General features: G+C 35.5%; 1 protein-coding gene across 1 annotated transcript; it reads right to left on the reverse strand.

Moving 5' to 3' along the window:
• Nucleotides 1-600: 600 nt before the first annotated feature.
• Nucleotides 601-26,057, reverse strand: LOC131161767 (kinesin-like protein KIN-7N). The gene is made up of 17 exons (XM_058117725.1): nucleotides 25,723-26,057; nucleotides 25,485-25,574; nucleotides 18,959-19,077; nucleotides 18,720-18,833; nucleotides 18,542-18,623; nucleotides 18,368-18,435; nucleotides 18,198-18,275; nucleotides 17,878-18,020; nucleotides 17,691-17,793; nucleotides 17,522-17,602; nucleotides 16,130-16,258; nucleotides 15,865-16,017; nucleotides 4,794-5,081; nucleotides 3,294-3,380; nucleotides 2,467-2,625; nucleotides 2,097-2,366; nucleotides 601-1,228 (listed from the first exon to the last, which is right to left on the reverse strand). Exons 1-17 carry the CDS (start codon nucleotides 25,865-25,867, stop codon nucleotides 779-781), a joined length of 2,559 nt encoding a protein of 852 aa, XP_057973708.1. The 5' UTR covers nucleotides 25,868-26,057; the 3' UTR covers nucleotides 601-778.
• Between the last annotated feature and the right edge of the window lie 989 nt (nucleotides 26,058-27,046).

Raw genomic sequence — 27,046 nt, forward strand, 5'->3', positions numbered from 1 at the left:
AAACAAAACTCAAACAAGTTTGTGAATGATTACTTTGATGCAATTTCAAGGATTCATTGAATTTTGCTTTGTTTTTTCAAGGTTCAAAAGTGATGGGAGTGATGCTAAGAATGGCTTAACAACAGAAACCATGCCCCCCTCAATTCTGAAATCAAAGTCTTCTTGTCTTCTTCAACTTTTTGTGGGTATTCTGCTTATGAAAATCAATATGCTCCAATACTATTCAAACTAGTCCAATTGTGCAAAATCTTAGCGCGAGAAAACACACCCACCTGAATACTACCAACAGCTCCATGTTTCGACCATGGCTTTTCCCACACCTCGAGCCTTCATCATTCACACAAAGGAAGAAATTATCGAAAAAATCAAAAGCTGCTGCATATGCATGTAAAACCAGTCCTTGGGTCCTTACATAGGGGCCCTATATATCTCCATCATGTTATCTGATTACGAAATCTTCAGTGGGCTGCACTTGTGCATTTTAAATCCTTGTACTGGAAAGAAGGGCAATCAAAAGGTTTCATAAATGCATGCTGTGGTATACAGTTAGAAGTTAGATGTCCAGAAACTTAAATGCATGTGTTTCTCATGACTAAAGAATAAACTCAAAACATGAAGATGCAAAATAATAGCTTGATGATCAAATACAATTAATCCAATCAATTACATAATGCAAAGCAGTACCAAGGCTATTAATTTCATTATGTAAATGTAATGGTAACAAGGATGAAGATGTTACGATCCTAACATTACATAAATGAAGCTGCCACTTCTATCTTCAGCATCCAAGAGAATTGAGTACTGAAACTGCATTCTGGCCCCTCAGCTTCTCGATTGCGGGTTTCAACTCACTGTTGAGAGACACAAGTGATCGCTGCCGACAGGCAAAAACAGTACTAAAAACAGTACTAAACCGTTTGATTTCTTCTTCAAGATTCTTCCTTCTATGCAATTCAGAGTTCAAATCCTTCAAAATCCTTTCCTTCTGATCAGCAATCAGTGCAAGCTTTTGAGATGACTTGGACTCTGAATGGAGCAGAGAGTCTCGTTCTTCTTTCAAAAGCTGGTGTTCTTTTTCCAAGCTACAATATCTTTCTTTAGCATCTTCCAAAAGCTGGTTATTGAGATCAAGTTCTATTTCCAAGTTCTTGTATTTGCCCTTGATTGTGTTGAGTTCAGAGTCTAGTTTCTCCCCCCAAAAAGTAGTTTCTCCTTCCAAAGTGCAGCCCTTTATCACATCCAAAAACTAAACTTAAAACAGAACGGAAGGTAACTGGAAACTCTGTAATATTTAAGTGGGTAAAAGAAGAAAGAAAGAAAAGCTTCTTCTTTGGTATCACGTGAGGCTGTAAGGATGGCACATGGGCATACTTCAAAACTTCCACAGTGGAAGAGAGCATGGCCGCATGGGCACACTCTCAAAACTCCACAAATCTGTGCTCATAATTTCTAACTACAACAATTTCTTAATAACAATTCAAAACAAGGTAAATAGTGTTGCCATTTTCTTTATACCATGGCACATAATATATATGAATACCAATAAAATGGCATTGAGAAAATGATAATAAAGTAACTTGATTAATAACCTGTTAAGCTAATGGTACAAGGATTTAAAATTTAAAAAACATAAATTATTACCGAAATACCACCATAGATACAACACATTACCAACAGTTCTTTTACACAAATTATGTTGTCAAACTCTGTTTAGAGTTATATCTAATTGAAGCATAGGAAGCGAACTCAAATCATGCTATATGACAAAAACATATATATGAACTACTCAACAGTATCAAATATAAATTATATTAAAAGGGAAAACTAAAAATGAACCAGTGAATGAATGAATAAATGAATCCCATGGTGAATTGAAGTAGTGAACAGAAACTTGATAGGAAATTCTAAAATTTTGGGCTGTTTTTTTCTTACAAATAATTAGAAAATATCCATCAAGTCAACAATTTGAACGTAAAAGAAAGCGCAAACAATTAAAGTATTAGCCTGAAAAAGGAAACAATATATCCTAACATCAGGATGGAGAAGATTATCATAATTGATGGGTGACATCTTGATTTATGTGACGAGGTAGCTACCTCATTTTGGCATTTGCATGGTGAATTCCTCGAATCATTGTCCTTGATAACTGATGTATCTGATGACATCAAGGAAGTAATTGTGCTGTTCAAGCTCTCACAAAGTGCACTGTGCTGCGCTTGAATTAAATTACTGCTCCCAGTTAAGGTTTTGCTGCCCTCCGTAGCCCTTGAGAAATGAGTTTCCAATGTTGAGAAAAGATTTGTGCCAATTTCACATGTGCTAGAGAGCAACTTTGCCATTGAGGAATTCTCGTCAGCAACAAAACTCTGTTCAGCTCACAAAAGAATGTACAGTCAATGTCACCTTCCTTGAAGTCCTTTAGCAAATACAGAATGAAAAAGGCAAGTACAGCACACAAGTTTTCACCTTCATAATTAGGATAACATCCTTGTATATATCTTTGCAACTCGCGACAGATTCACAAAGTCTTTGAGGAATTTCACGAATCAGTAATGCCTCTTGTTGAAGATCCGATATCTCCCCCATGAATTGTTTGTTCAATAGAAACTGTTCTGTAAGATTTCTCTGAAAAATCGTATGTACCAACATGCAAAGTTAATGAAAGATATAAACTAAGGACAAATATAAAGGCGACGCTAGTTACTTACTGAGAGAAAAAAGTACTTAGCAGAAACAAGTAGCTACTACGTGCACAAATTAGAAATAATAATAATAATAATGACACAACCATTTTATTATAATAAATGGGAAGACATGTCTACTATAATATCAGTTTCAATCAATATACATGCACCAGCTCTAGGCAACAGGTTGCGAATACTCTTCATCACTTCATGCCCCTTTTGGGCAACTTTTACTTGAAAGTGATTTCTTCGTGCGAGTTGGTATTAGCTGGTCTTTCACAACTTTGTGGGTATATTGTTCTTGGAGTTGGAAAGTAATTTTGAACTTAAAATCACATTGGGAGGAATTTGGTTATCAAAGCTTCATACAAAGCTGACTTTTAAATCAATAATCACTTTGCAACCAAACTGTTGCATGCTAGCATGCGTGTGAAATCATTTTTACCACAAAATCATTCCAAACGGGTCCTTCCTCTTCCTAATTGTTTTTTTGTATTAATAAACATGCCGCGCAATGTGTAGAATGATTTGAAAAATTAGATTAATCTTTCAGAAACCAGCCAACGGAACCAGTTTATAAATTAGGAAAAGCTGTAACACTGTACTAACCTTGAGTTCATTTTTTTCTTCAATTGCAAGTTCCAATTGCTCCTTGAGATTATGGATCTCTTGTTTGTAATTCTCATCCAAGAAACCCTGACAAAAATCTTAGTAAGTCCAACCAAGTCCAAAACTAAAGTATTGTACAGTAATTGCTCACTTAAGGGCACAAAATGATCTTATTCTCATGATCATCCGTACTGAGTTAATAATTATATTAAAGGTAGCAAAGTTTTAAGGTAGATAAATCATGTACTTAAACAATATTAAAATTCTAAAAAAAAATATGACATTATTGTAATTTTTAAGAACCAGAGTGAAAAAGAAGTAAATAGTATTCAAATGCTAGTTCTCCTTTGTTTAGAAACCCAAAAAAACAGGATTATTTGAAGATGCACAATTTCCTTCACATGTTCTGGTGAGTATTTTTTCTTTGAATTCTGAATCAATCATTCTTTATGAGCACCTCTGCAGAGTTAGCTTCAGAGTGAAAAAGAAGTAAATAATATTCAAATGCTGGTTCTCCTTTGTTTAGAAAAAGAAAAACAGGATTATTTGAAGGTGCACAATTTCCTTAACATGTTCTGGTGAGTAGTTTTTTCTTTGAATTCTGAATCAATCATTCTTTATGGGCGCCTCTGCAGAGTTAGCTTCAGTGCTGTGGTGAGCTTCCTGATGATATTTTCCTTTTAATTTTTGCTCATTTGTTTTGTGCAAACTTCTTATGCTTGTCTTGCTAGTTGCAATCAGTGTTCTTTAAAGAAACTTGCTCATTTAAACCCACAATTCTCCCTTCTCCTCCCCCCACCCCTTATTTTATATATTATCCTTTATCTAAAATCTTTGGTTTTCAAATAGATAATTATTGGAGCAAACCTTTTCCTAGCCAAAGACAGAGTTTAAAGAAATGGCTTTTGCATGAATGTATAATTTCATATATTTGTACATATGCATTTATGGATGGATGTATGTATTAATATGTTAACTATGCATGCACCAGTGGAAGATAAAATAAAATGGAGAGATCTAACCCTCTGATGTAGGCAATGTAGCAATAAAACCATCAATTTTTCCCCTTTCCCACCATTATACTAGCCATACGATCATTTTTTTACCTCTTCTTCAGCATTATACTGGACATGGGCAGGCACTATGTGTGTGCTCCAAGGCTCTCAAACTCTCTGTTTTCTATTTCATAAGGTAACTGCTCTTTTCATTTACACAATTGATCCTTGTTTATTTTATTTTTTTTTAATTCAATAGAAAAAGAAGATTGGTTATAAGGGCGCTTGCAGGTACATTTTGGGATTTTGGAAAACCAGATCAAGGGGAATCACCTTTCTAATATATAGAAATAGATGCTGTAACTAACACCAACCTAAGGAGTGTCCAACCATCAAATATGTATTTTATTTTAAATCTATTTTGAGACATTGTTGATTGAAGAAAGAAAATAATTTTCAAAAAGGAGGAGTGGGGAGCACTCTGCTTTTAGTGAAATAAACTCACAGGAGTTGCATCGCTTGCTGGCAAGGATTGAGTTTTTCTTGCTGGGGTCACTTGAAGGGAGTCAAGGTCCGCTATGTAGCCTTTGTTCATTTTCAACCAAGTGTCTTCATCGGCTATATGGCTTAATGTATCTGGAAGAGGGCTGCAATCAGGAAGCCTTGAGTAATTTGACCGTTTCGCCACAAAGGCATTGGGAAATGCCTTAAAACAAGGGGTTGTAAAAGCATCTCCTTGACATATACTATGACTATCATGGCTTTCATCCTTCAGACTTTGTCTTGTAGAATCCTGTCCGTTCCAGTGAATATTAGTTACATCAACTATCTCAAAATCAATAATAGAAGAGAGATTGAGAAATAATGATCGAACACACAAAAGAGGAAAAAATGTTGTATCAGAGACAACCAATTTAAAATATTTATAACTTATGAGTAATCTATCTAAGGTAAAACTGAGCATCAACTATCCAAACAACAATGTACACTAGGACCAGAAGAAAAGATGTATGTCATTAAATTTGCCAATGCGCTCATTTTGGCAGTCTTAAAACCAAAATGAACGGAGAAAATGGATTCAAAATAACCATTTCAAAATAGTAGGGATACAGTTCTAGTTGTTATAGTACTTCCATTTTCAGTAACTCCCTTGAAACAAGCCTATCCATATGTCATTTGGATGTATATTTACCATTTTTTTTTTTCTTTTTGATAAGGTAATTAGACATAATACTAAAAGTCTCTGGAGCAAGAGATGCCCCAAGTACAACTAAAAAAGCACAAGTTGAAAAAATGCATGTCCTCTATGAACTGGACAGAGGAATCAGGATTGTCACCAAAAGAATCCCTTCACCCAAAAAATGTGAGACAGGGAACCATTTACTCTTACGCTTTGTTTAGGATTTTGAAATTCAGGCTTCAAATTTGGATTTTTGTAGATCTAAACAAAGCTCAATATAATCTTGTATTGCATTTTATCCTAATCCGCAAAAATCCAAATCCAAGATGAATTCCAAGCTTCCAAACACGGGGTTAGTTTTTGTTGCAGTTCTTCATTTTCAGTAATTCCCTTGCGACAAGTCTATCGTGATGTAACCATTTCAATTTATCCTTAACCAAAGTAAATATTTTTTTCCTTTTTCTTTTTTTATAAGGTAACAAGATGTATTACTGGTGTCTCTGAGCAGGGGACGCCTAAGTACAACAAAAGTGGAACAAATGGATGTCCTCTACAAAAAGAACAATCTATTCTTACCCTGTGTTTGGGTGGGACTGTGGGAACTTGGAATTCAAGCCTCAAATTTGGTTTTTCTGTGGATCTAAACAAAACTCAACATAATTTTGTATTCATTTCATCCTTGTTAAAGCTTGATATATATTGTTGGCCCATAACCTAACAGTTTAAGCTTTTAGATAAAGTGTTAATCTAATATGGTATTAGAGTTGGTTACCAGGAGGTCTTGGGTTCTAGTTTTGTTGCTTGCGTTTATTGTGTTGTGTTTAAAAAATTATTTTGTTGGGTTATTTATCATGTGTTTATTTTCTCTTCACGTGCTGTTGAGCTGCATGTGCGTATACATTGTCGGCTCACAATCTAATAGCTTAAGCTTTTACGTAAAGCGATACTCTTAACAATCATAATCTACACAGTCCAAAATGAATTTTTCCAAGCTACCACACATGGGGTTAGTGTCTCCAAGGAAGATTCAACACCATCATAAGGCTCTGGAATTTCCCGTGCTCCATATGCCAGCCAGAAAATAGCCCAAGGGTCAACATCCAGCAGAATCTTGCCACAGCTCACAGACTTGGAACCTCTCCAAGCAGTGTTTTTCTGTGTGAACCCAGTCATCACCCATTTAATGCCCAAAGTAACATAGGTCAAATTGTTGAAATATTTTCTAAAATAATCAATTTTATGGGTTTTCAAAGTCTTCCATTTATGAATTCTTTAAAGCATTCATGAGGAGTATTTAATGCTATGAAGGTTTGTCCCACATTAGAAAGAGTGGAAAAGGAAAAATCATTAATAAATGATAAGGCGGAATAATTTCTTAAAGTTGGTTAAGAGATAGTGCTAGTGCGTATTCTAGTGCACCCTAGGACAGTGCTTCGCACCGTACGCACATGCGCGCGCGTGACGTGGGCTGTAGGGTGCTAGTGGCGCATTTAGTTGGCAACAAGCACTTAGCACTTTGCATGCTTGCATCGTTGCGAGATCGTGACTGTTGATCATGATCAGATGGGTTAAAATTAATCTTATATTTTTTATAAGATCAAGTGGTGCTATCTGAACCGTATAAATAATTTAACGGTTAAAATAATTGATTTCCCATAATGTCTTGACCAAGGCGCGACCAAGAGACCTTGAAAGTGCGACCAGGTCTACTGAACACAAAGAAAGAATTAAATATATTTCAAACTGTGTCGACCAAGGCTTGACCAGGCCACGACTAGGTCGATGCCTAGTCGAGTTCAGAAATCTGCTTCGTGAATGGCAGTTAATGAAACAAATTTATACAGATGTAACCTTTCGGAAAAGGCATGATTCTGTCTATTTAAAGATAGAATTTGCTCCATGAATATATAGAAAATTTCAATCTTTCTCTTCCTCTTTCTCTCATAAGGCTTTCACAAATTATATTTTCTTCAATCTTGAGTTCTGTTTTCTGTAGAAATAGAATTCCAGAAATTTGTTTAGATTCCTCTAAAGGTGTTTGTGATCAATTTTTCGTTTGTGTATAACGCAAACTAATATCAGATTACATTCTGGGCTTCATTGTATCCTGGAAACGTATTTGTTGACTTAATACACACTGATCTGGTGGGGGCAAATAACGTTTTAAGGAAAACGACATTGTAACGTGCCTTGAAGCGTTTTCTGTTCTGCACTATTTTATACATTTGTTAATCTACACAGAACATTTCACCCATTTACAATGTAAAAATAGATGGTTACTGTCTCATCAGTTTCTTTACACAAAAAACATCTATCCACAAAGAAAAGGCCTCTTTTCATTAAATTGTTAATGTTAAGACTTTTCCTAGGATGCCTCCCATGATGAGGAAAAAAAGCAATTTTTGAAGGTACCTGCAATTCCAATTAGCTTCATGCAAAAACTTTTGGATGCCTGCCTTATCTTCATGCAAAAGCCGTCTAGTATAAAAAATTTGACTGTAAAGCTACCAGACTTATATGTCCAACTAACTTTGTCATCCCTCCCACCCTGCCCACCAAAAACCCTCACTTTTTCTATCTTGAACATTGTTAAGAAGGCTAAGACACTCATCCAAATTCCTTCTAAATCTCAAGTTCCATCTAATTTCAACCCTCATCATAAACATCCAGTTGCTTACTTTATCACTGGGGGTCAGAGAATCTGATTCTAGCAAAAAAGAAATCCACCCACTCACTTCTTATATGCTTCCATAGCCCAACTTGACGAGGTTTCCAGCCCTACTTTGCCATTCAATTATTCTAGTTGCCACCATGCTTTGAGGGTTTAATCTGATTGCAATTGTCCATAAATTATCCTTCTCCAACATAAGCCCCCATAATTCCTAAGTATAGCTTAACTCCTTGCTTGCACTCCAATGAAATCTTCTTTGGACACCCTTTAGCCTATAGCCACTGAAACTGGGATGGGAAAAACTAGCGCGAAGTAAACTTGTAAATCAGCAACAGTGCTTTTAAGCAGCGTCTAGACCTAAACCCCTTAGGAAGATAGAAGATTCTTCCACGTGGCTAAACTTCCTTCAAACCTCTCAATCACTGGATCACAGATTTTTTCTCCTTGAATATAGCTCCCAATGGATCCAAAAGGGAGGCCCAAAAATGGAAACCGAGAGGATCCAGCCTACTCCCCAGAATGTTTGCAAAGCTGTGCACTTTATCGACACTTTCCCAACCAAAACAATAGTGTATCCCATGGTTTTAAAACTCAGACTAGACTATCCAGGACAAAGTTTGGCCAGATCTGGTGGCTTGGCTGGTCTGAACATGGTAGTGAACCAGATTCAAAATGAACTAGGTTCCTCGGCCAACTTGGTGCGACCTAGAATCTTGGTGGGAGTGGGACAGTCAAATTGACCTGGTCACAAAAGTGCTACGAAATGGGATGGGCAGGAATTGAGTTCACCTCAGTCCTTCAGTTCTGAGAAAGTTTGGTTAAACCATTTTTTTCGGAAACCATACGGGAGTACGTTACTTGGTTAACATCCCAAAGATAAATTAACTAAGAGTTTATTTGGATTTTGAATATTGGGAAGCGTCTTGGATTCTATATTACACATCATATTAAAGAGGCAAATCGATTCATACAGGGCTTTGTATCAGCAAGCATAACATTTCATATATACAGGGCTTAATTCAATTTTATATCTAAAGCTGACAACATAAGCTATATTATGATTGAATGGTTTAAAGTTTAATATTGATTGGTTTGTGTTTATATTCCAAAGAGTGCTGAATCTTCTATTAATCAAATAGGGCTACAGTTAATTATACTTGACAAATCATTTGGTTGTTTGATTTAAACATTATGCTTGATTGGTTTGGTTGAATGATTGATTACTTGTTTGGCTAAGCAATAGTGTTGTTGATTGGATAAAAGAATTTAAGTTCTTTTGTGATTAAAGAGTTAAACAAACAAGTTAAGAATTGGTTAAAAGAAATAAAAGAAGTTTAAGAATTCTCAAAAGGAATTAAAAGAAAGTTTTTTAATCCAATTCACCCCCCTCTTGGGACTATACCTTACTTTTCACAACCTAGCACACTCCATGGAATTAGAAGAGTGAAAGGATGAAGAAGCTTCGAGTTTTCAATTGTAATGGGTATTTAGTATTGTTTGTATTTACATATCCCACATGATATAGTTGGAAGCTCAAAAAGACCTAAACTGAAATTAGGACACATGCATTTCATGAAAAATCTATTTACATTAGTTCTAGGTTGGATAGACATTGTAGAGGCACAATAAGTTTGAAAAATAGAGGCCTCGTCGACAAACATCCTGGCCTCGTCGAAGAATTCTTAAGGCCATTCGACGACGAATGATCTGCTCTCGTCGACGAGAAAATATCGAGAGCTGAAATATTTCAGATAGGCCATTCGATGATGAACTCATGTTTTCATTGACGAACGAGTGTTGAACACTCGTCGACAAAAGTGTGTACTCGTCAACGAGTACGTCGCACTAAACGACACTCCAGTGCAGACACAGACGGAAATCTTTTATTTTAAATGATCCAACGGCCAGAAATCTTTTAGATGGCAAGAACACTTATAAACATAACCTCTAAACCCTAGGGCATCACTTTTTGCATACTTCTTGAGAGCTTTGAACTTATTACAAACTTCTTGTCTGCACTCCAAAGCATTCACATCAAGTTTGGGCATTTCATGTGTTGAGTTTCAAGATCAAAGGGCGTTCACTCATATCTTTTGCAAACAACTTGGGTATTGAGGTTTGGTAAACAAAGTATCGTTTTTGATATATTGATCTTTATTCTCAAAGTTTTGTACTCTCACAATCATATTGTTAAATATTTCTTGAGAGCAAGAACTTGAGTTCTTCATATATATTTTTATGTGAAGAAATTTTTAAAGGGTTTATCAAAGTTTAAATATTTGAAAGTATTGACTTTTATTCAAAGTTTTCATCTCAGCTCAATTATTGCAAAACATATTTGATTAGATCTTTGAAACAAACTTGTCCTTCAAATAATTTTCTAAAGATCATATAGTGGATTAGATCTTTGGAGCATATTTATCATACATATTTTATACAACGATCATTCATCATTTATTGCAAAAGGCTTCATTAAACATATTACATACACTCAACTGAGCTTTATGTTATATCATCTAAGTATGTATTAGGATTTCAATTGTACTCATTGACTTGTTAAGGAGCGTTTGAGTTTTGTAGAAAATTGTAATTATATTGTTATATTGACAATTCGGGTTGTGAACCGGGTTGAGGAGGAAGCTACGTCTCTTGTATGCAGCGGATTGTAACAGGAAGCACCGTCCCAGTTAAAGGAGCGGGATTAGTGGAATCCTTGAGTGGGTTGCTCAAGACGAGGAACGTAGGCCGGGTTGGCTGAACCTCATAAGAACTGTGTTTGCATCTCTCTTTTCCTTAACTCTTTTAATTTTCGCTTGCATTTAATTCTGTGATTGTTGTGTACGTGTTAACTGGTTAGTACGTCAGTATGGTAATTGGCTAAGATTGATTGATTAATAAATTCACACATTAAAATTGATAAGTTGAGAAATACTGAACTGCTTGCATCCATGTTTGCCATAGTTCTTTCCAAAAGACATTTGAGAAGAACACCATGCCCTTCCAAGGCTAACTACTTACCCTCTTGCATGTGTCATGGACATAAGAAAATGACCATGGCACTTGTCTATGGGGGGGGGGGGGGACCACATTTTGAGTTTCCAATGATCCTAACATCCTGCCTAATAGGCCCAGAGTGAGCACCTCAAGTAAAGCTTAGGAGTGGGCTCTTAGAATCCATGATGGGTTCCTTGGAATCCTACTTAAAGTCGAGAGCTCAATGGAATAAAATAAATAGTATTGTGTTGCTCTTCACTCTTGAAAGAGGGGTTGATATGTGCATTCGCCAAGTCCCTTGAATTTATCACTCGATGGTGTCATCTTGTTCTAATTAGGCTATTAAGGGATACTAATCCTCTTGTCCTAGGACGAACGCTTCAAACCTTGTGAGAGTCTGTGCAATAATAGTTATAGCACTTTTGCTTAACTAGTCAGCTGAAAGTACACTACAGTTTCACCACATGAACAAATTCTCAACCATTGAATATAAAAATTAAGTGCAAGAAGTAAACTAGACAAAAGTCACGTGGCAAACTATAAAGCAAGGTAATTCATTATTCACGCCTTTATAGGCAACATGTGTTTAGTGAGGGAGGCAAATAGGCATAAAAATCTATGCTATTATAGTTCTGATAGTAGGAAACATCAAACTGATGGAGGAATTATACTCCCATTTTACACTTAGGCATTATCCTACTCAATGACTAAAACTTTCACTACTACTTACATGATGGTTAACTGTCCCGTGTACACAAGACAAATGATCACAAACAAGCATAATACCTTGAAGAAGCTTGGCTTATAACAACTTTGTATGCTTGTCTCAAGTAATATAGGATGCTATGCTAATGATAGCACTGGCTTATTGATGTTTAATGGCATGTATGCTTACATAAGGATTGTGTCATGGGATGCAGTCAACCCTCAATGCTTGTGAAGTGTGGGATGACATCCTTACCATTTGAGAATGTTTGGCCAAGGTGATGCTCATGGCAATGGAATCTGCAGCACCGTGACACTTAATAGAAGAACAATCAAGGCTTTTGAACAAACAAAATAAAAGAACTCCCTATAGTCGACCTAGAACCCTAATTGCTACTTCTCTCCGAATAAATTAAAGTTTGCAAATTCATCCCAACTTTTGGAAACTCCTTTTAGCACATGCCAAAATCTGTGTCTCTCTTTAGCACCCTCCCCTCTTCTATACACTCACCAAACATCTAGTTTAACAAGCTTGCATGAAATTGGCATGAAACATCCCATTTTGAAACTTGCATCCCACGAAGTGAAGAACCTATAAATTATGAAGAAATTTGGTTTTCTTCCAAAGTTTGATTGGTTTAACTCCGCCCCCCCCCCCCCCTTCCCCACCCCACCACCAAAAAAAAAAAAAAACCCTATCCTCAAAAGAAGATCAATCAAGGCCTCTAAATGAATAGAACCATAAAAGTCCTTATTGCTGACCTAAAACTCTCTCCACTACTGATGAAGGACTAATAAATATCCAAGGAATAAACTAAGGATCACCCCAACTTCTAGAAACCCCTTTAAGCTACCTTCCTTTCTATTGTAATTTGTACCTATCCCTTGACCAAGTCAAATCAACATTCCTTTAAAAAAAGAATTTAATAGTGCAGTCCTACTACTGTCATTCAATTCCATCACATTGCAAATAATTGTTTTAAGGTTCATCTTTATCTTCCAATACTTTGTGGAAAAGGCACTAAAAACTTGCTCGCACTATCACATCACAGCTTCCAGATCTCTAATCAAATGGAACACTCTAGTTTTTTTTTTCCCCTTTAAATAACAAAGAGGTATAATGATAATCCCCAAGCATCCTATCTCAATCCCACTTCGATCAAGGTGTTTAATAGCCCACACAACACTAACTTCTTTTCTATTATACCTATCCTTTGTTTCTTTCAAATGCAAATTCACCCAGCCTCCATTGAAAAGACTTTAATATTGCTGCCCTATGATCATCATTCAATCCCTTATATTACAAGTAATTATTTTAACCTTCATCTTTATTTTCCAATACTTCTAAAAAAGGCACTAAACTTGCTTACACTACCTTTGCTCCCACATCTCCAATCATAATTGACAGAACACTGCAGTTGTTTTTGTTTTTTTGAATAACAAAGGGGTCTAACAGTAAATTGACAGGTTCCTTCAAGGAAACCTAGCGCAAAAACCCCACCACTAGTGTCCTGTTAAATGTAGGTTGAGTCTGCAAAGAATTGAACCCAAGACATCCAAGTTGACAGCTTAGCTCAGAAGTTCACCTTTACTATTAGGCCACCCTATGAGTAGTTCAAACCACTATAGTCTGTCTCTCTTAATTTCCTTTTCTTTTAATGCTAGCAAACAACCTAAGAGTCTCCACTTTGCGTCCTTTGAATGACATCATAACAACCTTGGAAATATAGGCCACCCTTTTTAATACTCTTTTAGACATCTCCAACCTCCAAGATGAAGCCATTTTCTTGTACTCTCTGATCCCCTTTCAACGTAATTAACTACCTTTAGCTACCGCCATCACTTCGCTAACTTTTGTTTTAAAGGCCCTCCCACTAGTGTTCTCTCTTCAACTTGCACAGGTGGCAACACACACACACTTCCCCTCTAAGCCACCTCTTACAACAAACTAGCCCAAAAATTTCGTTAGAAACGAACCCTTATTTCCTAGCTTGAAATAGATGGGTGGGAAGATAAGACAGGCTAAGGATCTTAACCTTTCTTTTCTAGACATCTACATTAAGTTAAAGCCTTAACAAAAACACGAGTTGTTCCCTTTCCTTGACATAGGTCCTTGAAGTCTATAACCCAAACTCATTAGCTACTATTAGTTACTCCACTTAAACACAACAACGACATCTCAAAGTGACTCATTGGGCACAACCTCTCAAACACTCTTAGCTGCTTCTCCTTGGCCTTCCAAAATGATTCTTCTTCTTTACCCCAACAACTTCCATACATATGTTAGTAAAGAGTTCGTAGTATTTACACTTTGTTTGGTTGAGTGATTTAGAAAGAAAAGAAAAAATTGGAGACTTCTCTCTGAATCACTTGTTCAAATTATACTTCATGAAACAAATAGAGATAAATGGAGAGAAACAAAGGAAGTAAACCCCTTATGAGCCTCTTTTTGAATCTCTCCAAAAGTGGAGAGATGTGGAGAGGAAGGAGACTAGTTTTATAGTAAATTTTTGGGAAAACTATATAAACCCCCGCCTTGTGGTTTAACCCAAAATCAATAAGCCACCTTGTGGTTTTATTATAATTATTACTCTCCCGTGTGATTTTTAAAATAATGAAAAGTTATAACAGTGTTAACTCATATTTAAAGGTACTAAAGTGCCCCATGTAATTAACATTAATATATTTTAATTAATTTTTATTACTATTGTATCTTTATTCCTAATATTTTTAGGTTTGTTAGATAATTATTGAGATAAGACACCATCTAAAATAAATATCTCGAATTTTTCTTTTAATTTTAAATTTGTATCTAATGTACCTAGTAATTAATGTATATAGTATTCTCATAGGCCTTGATGAACACACCTTGTCTACTTAATAATAATGGCGACTATAGTAAACAATTTGATTGTTTTTTGGAGGTTTAAAGAAAAAGAGTATTATCATTTAAGGGCATTTTTGTCCATTAAAATAGCATTTTCATCAAATATATCGATTTTTATCAATAAAACTAAAGGCGTTATAACTTTTTATAAGCACAAAGGGGTTTAGTGCTCACAATAAAACCACAAAGTGGCTCAATGATTTGTGGTCAAACCATAAAGGAATTTGTAATTTTACCTAAATTTTTTTTATAAAAGATATCCCATCAACTATAAAACAAAATGAAAGTTTACCAATTTAGTTAACAAATAAAAGGTTAATTTAATAAAATATTATTAAACCCTTCCATTTCCTCCTCGGTTATCTAAATAGTATAGGAGAGAAATCAATCCCCTTAATTTAATTTCTCTCTATTTATCAAAAACATATGTTATTTGTTTAGGCTTCTTAGAGGTCTCCCTTCCCTTCAACACAACAATATGCTTTTTGTCAATAATTATCACCCATTGAGTTAGGTCCTTCAAAAATCCCAATCATTCTCCTTGAGCTCTATCAGTCTATCTATAATCCACATCTTGTTATGATCTGCCTAGACTCAAAGATCTTGTTATGATCTGCCTAGACTCCAAGGTCTCGAGATCAAGTTGAAGAAATCTCCTCATGTAAAGAGAGAGGGAGAGAGATGTGCAATTCCTTACTTCATAAAATTGAAAATTTTAAATTTTAACTCTACTTCCTACATTCATTGAGTCTAACAAATTATATATATATATATATTGACAAAGAAAGAATTATATTAAAGGAAGAATGAAAGATTATAATAAAGAATGAGTGTAATAGATATTATTGTAAATAGAAATATCCATCTACACTTAATGAAGAAATACGGGCACAGAGAAGTTAGCAAAGTTCAGTATTTGTTGGCATAGATGTTCAGTATTTGTTGGCATAGATAAAGCAGAATTTCAAAAAAGTAATCCTATGGCCATAACCAAGTGGAAAAAATTTAGTGCAGTAGAGTAACAAACAGTAATTACAACTTTTTGTGGAAAGTGGATGCTTGATACTGTTTCGTTTAGCCAATAACAAAAAAATAATAAGAATTGCTAATTGCATAAGCATTACATTGCATAATTTTACCTGACTAAAATTTCTATCACAGTCTGAAGAAGTTACAAGGCTATTGAGATTGTCAATTTTCATCTGTTGCTCTCTTATGTACTGATCTCTCTCTTTATGTGATTTTCGCTCCTCTTCCAGTTCCATTTCAAGTTTTTCACGCTCCAATTCATACTGATGAATGGAAAATGAAAAAGTTTATGTATGAAATGAAACAAATAACATATAACTTGGGATCCTGCTCAAGCTTATTATCCAGATTCCACTACAGATAACAATAATTCACCTTAAGCATGTCATTCCGCAGTTTCAAGATCTCTTGCTCCAGCACCTCAGAATGTGATCCCTGAAGTTTCCTACGCAGTAACTCTATCTCTAGTTTTTGTCGCTTCAATAGGGCAGCATCTGTCAAAATCTGTTGTAAATTCAACTATCATCAGCTATACCATCAAATTCAATTGAAAGGGGGAAGGAATTAAACTCTGAAGTATTTATTCCTGCGTTGGATAGGACTGGAAGAATGATTGCCAATAATTAAAGTTACGAAGGTTTATGCATTGAGGTTAGGCCTCAAGAAAACACATCTAGGCAAGACATTTAAACTTTAGAAGCTTAAACTCCAATAATGCTGTTTTCTTTCTTTGCTTTTGTGCATCAATAGCATCTATTTGAGAATTTATCACATCCATCTATGCCATATTTTTGGGAATTAATCATATGCATATAGTCCCTATGCCTTGGTACTCACTTCACAGAGTTCCCGGTACCTTGGCACATGGAAACACATCAAAACAATAAAAGTAAAGTCATGCAAATTTTGAGAGAATTGAGATTCTTAAGTGCATGCCTCATAAGAAATTGAAATAAAAATATCTTCTTTTGAGATATAACTTCATATTGCATAGTGTTTTGGCATTTGATGCAATTTCAGCAAGTTTTTGGAAAAAATTTCTGGTGCCTCAATAAAATAACAGCTTTCATATGAATTCTTTCCATAATTCAACTTCAAACCAACAAAAAAATATTTAAAACCTTCTCAAGTCATGCACATAATAAATTAAAAAACATATTCTATCATAGTAAAGATCAAACTACACGTGGATTTAACATTTTGATATGGAATAGTATTCAGTTGTGAATTACATTACGCATCTTAGCTCAGAGAGAAAAAGAGAACTTTGCGATATTTTGGTTAACCACACTGGGTTAACTGATTATGAGGCTTATAATAGAAACAAACCAAATTACTAAAAAATATTTAACCAAAATAATTTTTGCTCAGTTTAATATTCAGCTAGCTGATTTACAAGAAATGATTTGACTTCCAGCTTACTAGCAACAATATGGTGGATATTTTTTCTGTTTAAGAACTTAAAAGATAATTTTCTTCTATAATTTTACAATATTAAATAATAATGATATACTTGGATTACTGAAAATGATAATCGGAAGCTAAATGGACCGAATTAAATTAACTAAATTGACCAAGTTACCAATTAAACAAGTTGAATTGGTTCAGTTTGGTCATTCAATTTTTAACAAATAATTCTCCCTCACAGAAGTATAAAACTTACACAGACTGAAGCAAATGAAAAGTAAATAATACACTAGTGTTAAGAATCATACTCTTTTATAGGTGAAAGGCAGTGAAATAACACTATGTCAAATAAAAACAAACCTCATTCACTTGGACACAATTGGTTATGCGCTTGGCTCTGCCAGCAAACTGGAGGGTTCCCTTTGTTTCCTCAATGTGAATCTAAATGCATTAAGCATGCCCCATAAACATAATGTAAAACTTACTCCGCGACACAAAAACTGAATCTGAAACATAATTTGTACACTACCTCTTCTGGTGCTATGGTGCAAATTATTGAAGTTTTAGCATTACCACCAAGAGCAGGTTGTAGTATACGAGTAAGCTTACTGTCACGATAAGGAATGTGTCCCCTGTATCAAAATATTTAGTTCACATTTCCATTAGAACATGGTTATTTTATTGCGTTAAAAGTGAACTGCAGGATATGCAAATACCTTTGTTTAGCACCATCACTTAGTTTGTTAATCACGTTGCCCAGAATCATTAAGCTCTTATTGATATGCTTTCCTTCCTTCAAACGCACTCCACCAGCTCCAGTTTTAGCAATTCGTTCAGATCCAGCTAAATCTACCAAATTCTAGTTCCAGGTTCCAAAAGAATACATTAATCCAAAGAGAGAAACAAACAGAACAAAAGAGTAAATGCTTAGCCTACAAATGAAGTAAACAACAAATCATTACAATAAAGAAAACAATTCAAATGTAGCCATCAGGTAATTTTTATCGTTGAACAACATTATGCAAAGAATACAAACCAAGACAGAGACTCGGATAGCGTCTGAACTTGAATAATCATTATAAGAATTGGTGTCTTTTCCCTTGCTTTCAATTACCTGGTGCATATAAGATGAATAGCTCCAACAGTAAGAGTAGATGTATTATAAAATACTCTGTAATTGAAGTCCAGGAAAGCATCTGAACATACCATTCTAAATATAGTGTGAGATCTGCTACTTCGAGCATTCATGTTTGTCTCACCAAAATGCCTATTAACTGTAAGAAATAGTTGTCAAAATATATGTAAGCATTGGTGTAAAAATCCAACTAGAGAACACAAAACAGTCCTAACGCTATTCACTACAGGGCACAACTGTCAAACCTTCTCCCATTTCAATCAGCTTAAGCACTTGTTCAGCATTATTCACAATTTCCTCCCTAAGACCTGCAACAAATATGCCACGCTGGGGAGAGGGGATGGGGGGAGGGGAGAAATTAGTGGATTCAAACATTTGGAAAATGCTATTATTGAAGAGCCTGACCTTTTATCTGTGACTAACCTCCAAACTTTCATGAATTTGCAGTTTCTGGTTATCTATGGAAAAAAGATCATTAATTTCTTCATTATAAATTTCCATGTACGAAACTCGAATTAAGAATTCTCTGTCAATCACCTGAAAAATTTGAGGTTCCAAACAAATAATTTTTTTAAAAAGGATAGCATAAACAAAACAAAAAAATCCTAAATAACAATGATGAAAAAGTAACAATAAGAAAACAGCCTCAACAACAACAATACCATCTGAATTTCTTGAAATATTTCTTTAATAGCCAGGTGAATAATTCCGGGATCAGCTTCAGAACCATTCATGGTAAAAGTCTTGCCACTGCTGGTCTGCCCATATGCAAATGCAGTTCCTATAATTATCACAATGATAAGCTTCCACATCACCATCAAGCCGGTTAACTAGTCTAGACATTCTCTAATGAAATCATACAAATCATCTTAAATTTCATAATCATGTATCATACTTCATATTGAAAAGTTGTAACAATAGAAGTAACCATATATTTTCATACATCAGAATGCTGAGGTAACCACAACACATTGTATGTTGCTCTCAATACAGGATTATCAACAACATGCCAAAATTTGGAAGAACAGAAAAATTGGAGTGAAGACATAATTCAGATCCAAGAAAAAAAACATTACTTATGAAATACACAGCAGTTTTCAAAAAGTTTCCCATTAAAAGTCAAGAATAGGTATTTCATTACTCAATTAATGAATTATATGTTTTAACATTGCATTCAGACAATATAAATATACAAACAAAAATATCAACTTATAGTAGTGCCCCATTCTCAACATAAGAAAAACAATCTGTTCCTCAAATTATAAGACAAAGACACATACATTGGACAAGTCACTTATATCCTTTTCTCTTTACACTGTTGTCACTGTATTCGTCTTCAGTTTCTTTCCAAAATGAAAGCTCTGCTAAGGAATGCAACCTTTCTCAGTCTACATTCTCTTTTCCCAGATTCATTTGTCTTCCCCATGCAAAATTTCCACAACTACATGTGGACATTTCAACGCAAATAATGTTAATGTTGAATTGCTGAAACCCATAAAATTTGATATTATGTTCCACCTTTGTAACTTGCCCAAGAATCTTTCAGCTGACAGCAAATTTATCCAGAGAAAATATAAAGGCCTTTCAATAAGCATGAAAGCTGCAAATGCATGTTAGTTCCCCAACCCGGTCACTGAGAAAATGCAGGAAATAAGATGAAATAGAATCCTTGAATTTTATGTTGAGAATTCCACTTGTGAGTTTGTCCCACATTGAAAAATTTGAGTGGATGATGTGTGCTTATATACATAGTTGGCCCCAAAACCTAAAAGGCTTAAGCTTTTGCGTCAAGTTGGTGTTCAACCAGGTGTATCAAGCCCACCCATGGACTCCTCCGGTGCTAACATTGTTGATAATTCCACTTGTGAGTTTGTCCCACATTGAAAAATTTGAGTGGGTGATGGGTGCTTATATACATGGTTAGGCCTAAGACCTAATACGCTTAAGCTTTTGGGTCAAGTTGGTGTTTAATCATGTGTATCAAGCCCACCCATGGACTCCTCCGGTGCTAACAAGTGTAATAAGAGCCGACGGTTCGTAATTCTGGGTGAGCGACATCGTAAAAGTTGAGACGTGAAGCTAATTCTCCTGACGTGCTAACAGTTGGAGGACCAAGTGTGTGACCGAAGCCAATAAGGATCATCTAGGCCTGGGATGGATCCGAATAGGATCAAGACGCGGAGGTAGGATTGGTTTGGAGGCACTTGGAATGCAATCTGTTAGCCTTAGAGACTACGTGAGTTTAATTGTCTTGTTTTGATGATAACAACTCATTAGTGGTTCTAGGTAAGCTTATCTTTGCATAATAAACTATGATAAATATAAACACAAATGCAAAGATTAAGTAAAATAGTAATAGGTTAGACATCATAAAAAATGGGGAGATTGTTAGCCTTGGGGGTTACATAATCATGGTTTATATGTTTTGATGATATTAACCTATATGTTGTTCCTAGTATTTCCTGTCTTTGCAAATCATGTGTAGTACAGGTTCCAATGACGAATACATGAAATACTAGATCAAAGGCAAAGATTAGGCCGAGTTGACGTCGAGTAGGAAAGATCAAAAGGACGCTCACTCGAAAAGGACCCAAGCACAACCAAAGGAAAATTATTGTTGAATTATGTGAAATAAGGGTTGTGTGCAGTAGGAACATGTTGTAACTCTTGCATTTTGTTTCTTGCATGATTTCTGAGCAAGAGTTGAGCAAATGCATGCATACTAAGGCATATAAGTAAATAGGATTTCACCTAAAGTCACAAACTCAACTTTAATAGTTTTCAAAGTTAAAATACATGAAATACTGGATCAAAGGCAAAGATCATACCGAGTTGACGTCGAGTAGGAAAGATCAAAAGGACGCTCACTCAGAAAGGACTCAAGCACAACCAAAGGAAAATTATTGTTGAATTATATGTAACAAGGGTTGTGTGTGGTAGGAACATGTTGTAACTCTTGCATTTTGTTTCTTGCATGATTTCTGAGCAAGAGTTGAGCAAATGCATGCATACTAGGACATATAAGTAAATAGGATTTCACCTAAAGTCACAAACTCAACTTTAATAGTTTTCAAAGTTAAAATCAAAGAGTTTGTCAAAAATATCCTCCTATACTCAAAATATGTTTTCAAAGGGACAAATTTTTAACATCCTAGTTTTAAGAATAATTTTATACTTAGTCCCGGCTTTGTTAAAACATGTTTAATGTCCTAAAAACTCAAGAAAGTCAAGAATATTTTTATAAAGGACATACTAAGCATATAAGATATCAAAACGAGCTTTCAAATGTGTTTTCATAAATCAAGATATCTTATATTCAAAGGGAAACTCACTTGGACAAGTATTAAACTTTATTAGACATAATATATTTCATATACTTTTGTTCAAGAATGTTTTAAGTCATTAAAAGGCTTTTTGACAAGGATAAATAGAGCAATCGTCAACTAACGTAGTGCAACCTTGAGTCCTGAACACCTTTCTGTATTTGGGGCATAACTTTTGCTAGAAAAGTTCAAAAAGGACGATCTTGGTATCCCTAGAAAGTTAAGAAAAATTCCCACAACTTTCATGTTGATGACCTTTTCTGATTCAGGGCACTTGTCGATGAGTGCAAGGCAGGGCACTAGTCGATGAGTCGCAGGCATGCACTAGTCGATGAGTGCAGGGGGCTAGTCGACGAGCCTAACGGGTAGAATGACGCTAATGGGCAAAAATGGCTAGTTTTGTTTGGGAATTGTTCCCAACGATCCAATAACGGTTAGTTGGGTATTTTGGCTATAAATACAAGCTATTAGGCTTGTTTAAGCATGGTTTTAATGATTTATACAAGCATTTAGTGAAAGATTTCTTTGAATCCAAAACCTAGGCACTCTTGCAATCTAGTTATTCATTTCAAAGTGCTCGATCTCTCTTGCTCTCTAATTTGTGTTTGATTCAATCCTTGAGAGATTAAGTGTGAGGTTTGTTTTGAATTTATTATCAACTCAAATTAAAGGAGCATCATTTGTATTCATCTTATTCTTGTAAGGTTCTTTGTGAATCATTGTGAAGGTTCTTGGTGAACCGCCTGGTAAAGGCTCTTGGTGAGCATGGTAGGGATTTGTTCCCAAGTTGTAAGGCTTGCTCCGCCGGTGAAGGAGTATTCATAGTGGATTGTGGAATCCTTGGCTTTGTGCTAAGGCGTGGACGTAGGCTTGGTGCCGAACCACGTTAAAACTGGTGTTAAGCTTCTCTCCCTACTCTTTATTTACTTGTCTTGTGCATGTTTTATATTTTATCTATTGTGATATAATTGTTTGCTTCTTGCCAAGACATTTATTTGTAGAGAAATTGTAAATACGAGAAAAGAGCCATCCCCCCCCCCCCTTCGACTCTATATTGTATATCCACCGCAGGGCTCATGAATATACTACGACAGTTTAACACAATCCGAGACACGTAAGTCGGCAACTATTGGGAAATTGGGCTTACTCCCATAAGGGAGACAGTTTTCGTTCAAGGGGGAGTTAGTTGGAATTCACAAGGGAGGGGGAGATTGTTGAGAATTCCACTTGTGAGTTTGTCCCACATTGAAAAATTTGTTTGGATGATGGGTGTTTATTGTGAATGTAAAATATATCAATGAAAAACAAGTTGAGGGAAGTGAGCTAGTGTAGGCAGAGAAAGCTGTGAGAGTTGAGAGAGTTTTCAAGAAACTCAGAATCATCTAGACAAAGGTAAATGGTTGCAAGCTATGCAAGAAAAGATGAGCTCTTTACAAAAGAACCAAACATATAAATTGGTAAGACTTCCTAAAGGAAAGAAAGCGCTGAGAAACAAATGGGTGTATAAGTTGAAGAAAGATGGCAAGTGGAAAGATCATCAAACATAAAGCTCGATTGGTCATCAAAGGTTTTCAACAGAAGAAGGGTATCGACTTTAACGAGATTTTCTCACCGGTGGTGAAGATGATTTCAATACGAGTGATACTCAGATTGACAGCAAGTCTAAACTTGGAGCTTGAATAGTTGGAAATTAAGACAACCTTTCTCCATGGAGATTTACAAGAAGAAATCTACATGGAACAACCAGAAGGTTTTGAAGTTTTAGGAAAGGAGCATATTGTCTGCAAGTTTGAAAAGAGTCTTATGGCCTCAAGCAAGCGCCAAGACAGTGGTATAAAAAGTTTGACTCATTCATGGTGGGTCATGGTTACAAGAGAACTGCAGCAGATCAATGTGCCTACATTCAAAAATTCCCTGATGGTAACTTCATTATATTGACTTTTTATGTTGATGACATGTTGATTGTTAGATAGGATGTAAGTATGATTAACAAACTAAAGCAAGAACTGTCCTTTGACATGAAGGACCTAAGCCTAGCTCAGCAAATATTGGGCATGAAAATTATTCATGACAGGAAAGCCAAGAAATTGTGGTTGTCATAGGAAAATTATGTTGAATGGGTGCTTGAAAAGTTCAACATGAAGAATGCAAAGTCAGTCACTACTCTATTGGCAAATCACTTCAAGTTGAGTAAAAAATCGTGTCCCTCTTCGAGGAAAGAAGTGGAAGAAATGGAAATAGTTCCAAACTCATCAGCAGTTGGTAGTCTGATACGCAATGGTTTGCATAAGGCCAAATATTGCCCACACGGTAGGTGTTGTGTGCAAGTTTCTTTCAAATCCACGAAAGACCATTGAGAAGCAGTTAAGTGGATTTTTAGGTACTTGAAGAATACATCAAAGATGTGCTTGTGTTTTAGGGGAGCTGAATCAGTCTTCGAAGGATATACTAATTCTAATATGGCAAGTGATCTTGATAGTAGGAAATCTACATTAGGATTTCTTTTCACTTTTGCAGGGAGAGCAGTCTCATGGCAATCCAAGTTGTAGAAGTATGTTGTTTTATCTACAACAAAGGCAGAGTACATTGCTGCAACGGAAGCTGATAAAGAAATGTTGTGGCTGAAGCGATTTATCCAAGATCTGGGTGTCACACAGAAAGAGTACAAAGTACATTGTGATAGTTAGAATGCTCTGAACTTGAGCAAGAATTCAATGTACCATTCCAGAACGAAGCATATCGACATTCTCTATCATTGGATACGCGAAGTGATGGAACAACAGCTGTTAAAGTTAGTGAAGATTCACACAGACAAGAACCCTGCAAACATGTTAACAAAAGTAGTGACTCGTGAGAAGTTTGAGCTATGTAGAGACATAGCCAAGATGGATACCAATTGAAGAATGGTTGCATGCATTCTCCTCTAATGGGTATGGAAGGGGAGAATTGATGGGTCCATACCCTAATTAAGACAAGAATTATGGAGTAGATATTCAAGTCTTCTCCTGCGATTTCTCGTCCATTAATCACCTACAGATGGTTCTCCACAAAATCAATAGCAAAATTCAAGCATGATTGTGGTAGTTATTCTTGAGTGATTGATCCTCCTCCGTGTATAAATAGGTGTGTGTTGTGAATGTAAAATATATCAGTGGAAAATGAGTTGAGGGAAGTGAGCTAGTGTAGGCAGAGAAAGTTGTGAGAGTTGAGAGAGTTTTGAGTGAGAATTTTGCCTACGTCTCCCGTGGACGTAAGCTGAAATTGACTGAACCACATATATCTTGGCGTCTTTCTCTGTGTGTGTGTGTGTTTATCTCTAATTTCTGTACAGGTTTCCCAACAAGTGGTATCAGAGTCATGGTTCAACATTCTCCCTAGGATGTCGGGTGGTGCCTGCTGATTTGGAGCCCGATGTGTGAGGTGGAGATTGTTGGGATTATACCACATCAGTTGTGTAAGAGTCTGGTGGTCAGTTGTGAGGGAAAGCCTAACCCCATGAGCTAGCTTTTGGGGTTGAAAAGGCCTGGACCACCCAACATTTTCAAAGACCGATCAAGCAAGAATCTTCACTTTAAAAAGCTACAATCTTGCACAGTTGAATTTCTCATTGTTAGCAGGCCAAAACAACAGAAAATGGACCCAAAAAAGGATACAGTTTTTTTTTTTCAGTTTCTCCGTTTTCTTTTCTAAGGAAAACAAACAGGGGGAAAGAGTATTCAAATTACCCAAACATGGCAGTGAAAGGAAAGCAGAGAAAATATGAACAAAAGACTCAAAATATCCAAATCTTTTTTAGAGGAATATTTCGATCCACGTCATCCAAAAGAGAGATTTAAAAAAAAAAAAAAAATTGGACTGGGAATACCATTAAATCCCTCGACTGCAGCATGAATAATGTCCTTGGTAAGAAGCTCGTAAACCCTTGCGTTTGTGCAACTCTCATCAAATACATGATCTGAAAAAGCATCGAAAGATCAGAAAGTGTTAGAGATCGAGAAAGAGAAAAATTGGCGTCACACACACACACACACAAACACTTACGCGCTCGCGCACAAACACAGACGCACACACACAAACACAAACACAGACAAAGAGGTGGATACCAAAAGCGTAGGAATAGCCATGAACAGGGGTGCCTAGAGTCTTGTGAAGAGAAATTCGATTGTCTTCAACCTTCCAGTAGGTTCCATTGGAGGATTCTTGAGAGACTGGAGGTCTCATTCGAACTGCTACGCAGATCTTCTCCATGCCCGCTCCTCTCTCTCTCTCTCTCTGGGGTCCGAAGACGATCTTCGATCTGGACTCTGGAGCTTCTGGTTTGAATGGAGGTCGGATCGGCGGGCGCTTTCGCTTTCTAGTATTTGGATTTCAAAATGTTTGGTTTTACGGAAATACCCCTGGCGCCCTCTCCCAAGACCGTTGGTGCTCATTGCCTCTTTACTCGCGTGTAGAAATAAACTTATATTAAAACTAAACTAAACCAAGCTCAAAGAAACCGAAAAAATGGCGTGTGATTCTTATAAATAAATAATTATTTGAAAAATATTAGATCTTAGATAAATAGTTATATTCTTAAATTTTTGGTGTTTATATGAAAGGTTGATAAAATGAATAAAATTGGCTAGAAATCGTTAACAATCTAAAAATCATATGAGGTGAGACGAATTCATCTACTAATTTTTAAGATAGATTTTACAATATAATACTATAAATAAGGTTCTCAATGAGTTTTAGCATGTATATTGTTATTTAATGATCCAAATGTAATTTTAAATATCTTTAAAAATCATTTGCCTGCTCGAGAGTGTGAGGGATAATTCTTTGATCCAAGAGAAAAAAAAGTGACCTCCAATTAGTTTTTAGTGTAGTCAAGGAAGACAAAATACCTAACTCACTATTTTTTTTTTAAAATTTTTTTTGCTTTACATGTGTTATGCATATGCATATGGGAGAGGAGGATTGACTATTGATTTTATTGATAAACCTAAAATTGAACCAAATCGAACTAAAAATTGATTAATCATTTTTAATTTGCTAATAAGTTTGATATTGGTTTAGGAATCTCGATAAAAATGGTTAATCAAAATGAACTAATGTCTTATAATTAAATAGTTTAAATGTATACTGTCTATTTAGAAAATATTACTTTTTTACATGTTGACAATTATTTTTTAAAATAAGTTGATTCAATTTAGTTAACAATTAAATATCCACTTAAATTATTGATTAACCGAAGTTCATTTATTAGTATCATCAATATTATTACATAATATAATTTTATTTAAGTATTATTATTATTATTATACAGTGTGGTTGTTATTTGGTTAGTTTATTACTATAATTAGCTTACACTATTATTTTATTTAGTTATAGTTGTATTTGAAAAGCCACTAAAAAATAGAAAAAAACATGAACATTGAAAAAAAT

Source organism: Malania oleifera, chromosome 8 (assembly GCF_029873635.1).
Source record: "Malania oleifera isolate guangnan ecotype guangnan chromosome 8, ASM2987363v1, whole genome shotgun sequence".
Taxonomy (NCBI): Eukaryota; Viridiplantae; Streptophyta; class Magnoliopsida; order Santalales; family Ximeniaceae; genus Malania; species Malania oleifera.